General features: G+C 48.8%; 2 protein-coding genes across 2 annotated transcripts in view; both read right to left on the reverse strand.

Moving 5' to 3' along the window:
- Window positions 1-545, reverse strand: part of Pmar_PMAR013089 (adenosylhomocysteinase, putative) — a gene marked incomplete at both ends in the record, with an annotated part of 828 nt that extends 283 nt beyond the window's left edge. Inside the window, one exon of the mRNA XM_002776318.1 lies at window positions 1-545. Coding sequence (XP_002776364.1) covers window positions 1-545 — 545 coding nt within the window.
- A 269-nt stretch (window positions 546-814) lies between these two features.
- Window positions 815-3,785, reverse strand: Pmar_PMAR013090 (aconitase, putative; the record flags this gene model as incomplete). The annotated part of the gene is made up of 5 exons (XM_002776319.1): window positions 815-1,079; window positions 1,141-1,481; window positions 1,532-1,654; window positions 1,704-3,580; window positions 3,704-3,785. The coding sequence occupies 5 exons, from the start codon at window positions 3,783-3,785 to the stop codon at window positions 815-817; spliced, it is 2,688 nt and encodes an 895-aa protein (XP_002776365.1).
- Window positions 3,786-4,028: the final 243 nt, after the last annotated feature.

Consider the following 4,028-nt stretch of genomic DNA (forward strand, 5'->3'; position numbering starts at 1 on the left):
GTCCAGCTCTCCGCGTTCAATACCTGCTTGAGGATTGTCAACACACATTTAAACTCGGCATTGCCCTCGGCGTCAGGATTAGGAATGACCTTGCTCTCCTTATAAGCCTTCTCAGCCTTGACACCCTCGTGGATCAACAAAGTAGCATCACCACCATCATCAACAATGAGATCAGGACCATCAGCATGGGGCCAAGTCAAAGCCTGCTCAGTACACCACCAATACTCTTCGAGAGTCTCTCCCTTCCAAGCGTAGACATTGGCAGACCCAGCTTTAGCAATAGCAGCCGCAGCATGATCCTGAGTGGAGTAGATATTGCAGCTACACCAACGTATATTGGCACCAAGCTCCTTTAAAGTCTCGATGAGTACAGCTGTTTGAACAGTCATATGAAGAGAACCCGTGATATTAGCACCCTTCAACGGCTGGCTGGGACCAAACTCCTTGCGGCTAGCCATCAAACCAGGCATCTCGACTTCAGCGAGAGTAATCTCCTTACGACCAAATTCAGCTTCGCCGATATCAGCCACCTTATAGTCGGTCATTGTCAGCTTCATAAAAACTGCAGAAGCTCTGTCAAATCCCAATGAACGGAAATCTCAATCTGAGTGTGTTACAAACCAGAACACTACCGAGTGAAATCTGAAAAAAAAACTACTGAGAGACTGAAATGTATTGAAGGCGTTTCCACCAACAAGCGACACGAAACATAAAAACCCATCCAACTATGGACATCACCATGGATGCAGCGATATGCATGCCTTCACCGTAAACGGCGAAGGCAACCACTCGACGTGTTCAGAGATAAGTACTTCTACGCTGCAAGCCTGCGAAGCACATACTGCAGAATGCCACCATGCTTGAAGTACGTCAGCTCAACTTCGGTGTCAAGACGGACAATAGCATCGAAAGAAGGCGTCTTAGAGGAAGTAGTTCGCACAGTAATCTTCTGCCCCACAGACAGATCACCATGATTCAGATCGATCGAGAATTGCTCACGACCATCTAGTCCCAAGGAATCAGCATCAACACCTTGCGGGAACTGGAGTGGCAAGATACCCATGCCAACCAGATTCGACCTGAAAGAAAATACATCTCAGTTACTCATCGCTAACCATTTAGACTAAGTATTGTCCTCACCTGTGAATTCTCTCATAGCTCTTGGCAATAACAGCTCTAACGCCTTGCAAAGCCGGACCCTTCGCAGCCCAATCTCGACTGGAGCCACTGCCATACTCAGCACCCGCGAGGATGATAAGCGAATAACCCTCCTTCATATACTTCTCAGCAGCGTCATATACGAACATCTTCTCGCCAGTGGGTACAAATTCCGTCTTCGGCCCAACCTCACCATCCATCAACTTGTTGATGAGACGAATGTTAGCGAAAGTGCCACGAGCAAGAACCAAATAGTTGCCACGACGAGAACCGTAGGAGTTGAAGTCGGGCGGCTGTACACCGTTCTCCATAAGATAGCGACCCTGAATAAATAGGAAATCACGACACAGAGGATACCAACACAGCAACTTACAGCAGGAGAATTCGCAGTTATTTTCCCTGCGGGAGATATGTGATCGGTCGTGATAGAGTCGCCAACATTGAGTAGACAGTAGGCATTTTCGATAGACTCTATTGGAGCTGGATCGATCTCGGTCTGAAAACAAGAACAAATATTCACCCAAGTCACTGCTAGCAGTAATTACAGTCTTGAAAAACGGAGGATTCGTGATGTACGTCGATCCTTCAGCCCAAGCAAACAACTTTCCAGACGGAGCTGCCAACTGAGTCCACCTCTTGTTAGCATGCAAGACCTTCTTATAATTCTCAGTGAACATCTCCGGCAACACACAACTCCTCTCGACAGCAGCAACCTCATCAGAAGAGGGCCAAATGTCACGGAGGAAAACCGGCTTGCCCTCAGGATCAGCGCCTAGGGGATCCTTCTCGAAGTCGATGGTGACACGACCAGCCAAAGCATAGGCAACAACAAGGGGTGGAGACGCAAGATAGTTCCCCCTTGTCAAGGGATGCACACGGCCCTCGAAGTTCCTATTCCCCGACAGCACAGCGGCAACCACCAGATCTCCTTCAGTGATAGCTTGGGTGACCTCAGAGTCCAAGTCGCCAGAATTACCAATGCACGTCATGCAACCGAACCCTGCGGTATAGAAACCGAGTTGTTCAAGGTCTGTGAGAAGATCAGCTTTCTTCAAGTAAGCATCGACTACACCAGATCCAGGAGATAGCGAGGTCTTGATGTAAGGCGCCACCTTTAAACCCTTCTTCACTGCATTCCTGGCTAACATGCCAGCGCCAAGCATAACTCCCGGATTAGAGGTGTTAGTGCAAGACGTGATGGCTGCCAGAACCACCGAGCCGTGAGTTAGATCATACTTCTTGCCGTGATAGTCGATACTCATTACTGTACCCTGTTTATCTCTAGGGATACCGAAACCTTTGAAAGAAGTAGGTGGCGTGCTGAGACCATCAGTGAAGTCCTTTGGCAAATCAGTAACAGCGACGCGGTCATGAGGCCTCTTAGGGCCCGACACACAAGGAACAACTGTGGACAGGTCCAACTGCATCAGCTCGCCCGAGTACTCGCGATCTTCAGAGTAGTCTTGGAAAAGGCCGTTAGCTTGGAGGTACTTCTCGATCAACTCAACCACGTGCTTAGGACGACCAGTTTGGAGGAGATAGTCCAGAGACTTCTGATCGACACCGAAAAAACCCATGGTTCCACCATACTCCGGCGCCATATTAGCAATGGTCGCTCTGTCAGCAAGCGACAGAGTAGCACAACCAGGGCCGTGGAACTCGACGAATTTACCAACAACTCCTCGCTTCCTCAGCATATTGGTACAGGTCAGAACAAGATCAGTAGCTGTGGCCGTGACCGGAAGTCGACCAGTGAGCCTAAATCCAACAACCTCTGGCAAAACCATAGAGATCGGCTGACCAAGCATCACCGCTTCGGCCTCTATTCCACCAACACCCCATCCGGCAACACCAAGACCGTCAATCATAGTAGTATGAGAGTCGGTGCCAACAAGGGAATCAGGATAGAGGACACCGCCGTCCTTAGTGGCGTTCATAACTACTCTAGCCAAGTACTCGAGGTTTACTTGATGCACAATACCCGATCCAGGAGGTACGATGTGGGAGTTGTCGAAGGCCTCGGCTCCCCATTTCAGAAAGGCAAAGCGTTCACCGTTGCGCTGAAATTCTAACTCTTGGTTTTTCTCGAGAGCCTCCGGGGATCGGGAGTAGTCCACCATCACAGAGTGATCGATAACCAAGTCTACCGGTACCAGAGGATTGATCTTTGCAGGGTCACCACCAAGACGATCCATAGCATCACGCATAGCTGCAAAGTCGACCACCGCGGGAACACCAGTGAAATCTTGTAGGATGACTCGTGCGGGCTTGAAGGGGATCTCAGTCTGATTCTTAGAGGTCTCAGACCAGTTTAAAATGTTCTCAACATCAGACGACTTCACTTCGAACTCGTCGCAGTTACGAACCGCGGACTCCAACAGAATACGGATGGACAGCGGCAGCTTCTTGACCCTCTCGTCATCTGACAAATGAAACACTCAGTGGAGGCCAGCAAATAACGCATAGGAGAGCAAACTCGACAGAGACCAACGAGAGCTCGGAGGTAGGACTGATAACCTCATACCGGGATGAGACGGACACTTACGAAGCTCGTTGAGATCATAGAATGCATGTCCACTGTCCAACTTCTTGTAGCACTGCTGAAACGGATTGGCCTGGCTTGGCATTTATATTGAGAGTGACACTACACAGGAAAGTACTAGTAGTAGTAGTAGTAGTAGTAGTAGCAGTCGCAGTAGTAGTAGTAGTAGTAGTAGTAGTAGTAGTAGTAGTAGTAGTAGTAGTAGTAGTAGTAGTAGTAGTAGTAGTAGTAGTAGTAGTAGTAGTAGTAGTGGTAGTAGTAGCAGTAGTAGTAGTAATAGTAGCAGTAGCAGTCGCAGTAGTAGTAGTAGTAGTAGTAGTAGTAGTAG

The sequence above is a fragment of the Perkinsus marinus genome (assembly GCF_000006405.1).
Source record: "Perkinsus marinus ATCC 50983 genomic scaffold scf_1104296953744, whole genome shotgun sequence".
NCBI classification, from domain to species: domain Eukaryota; phylum Perkinsozoa; order Perkinsida; family Perkinsidae; genus Perkinsus; species Perkinsus marinus.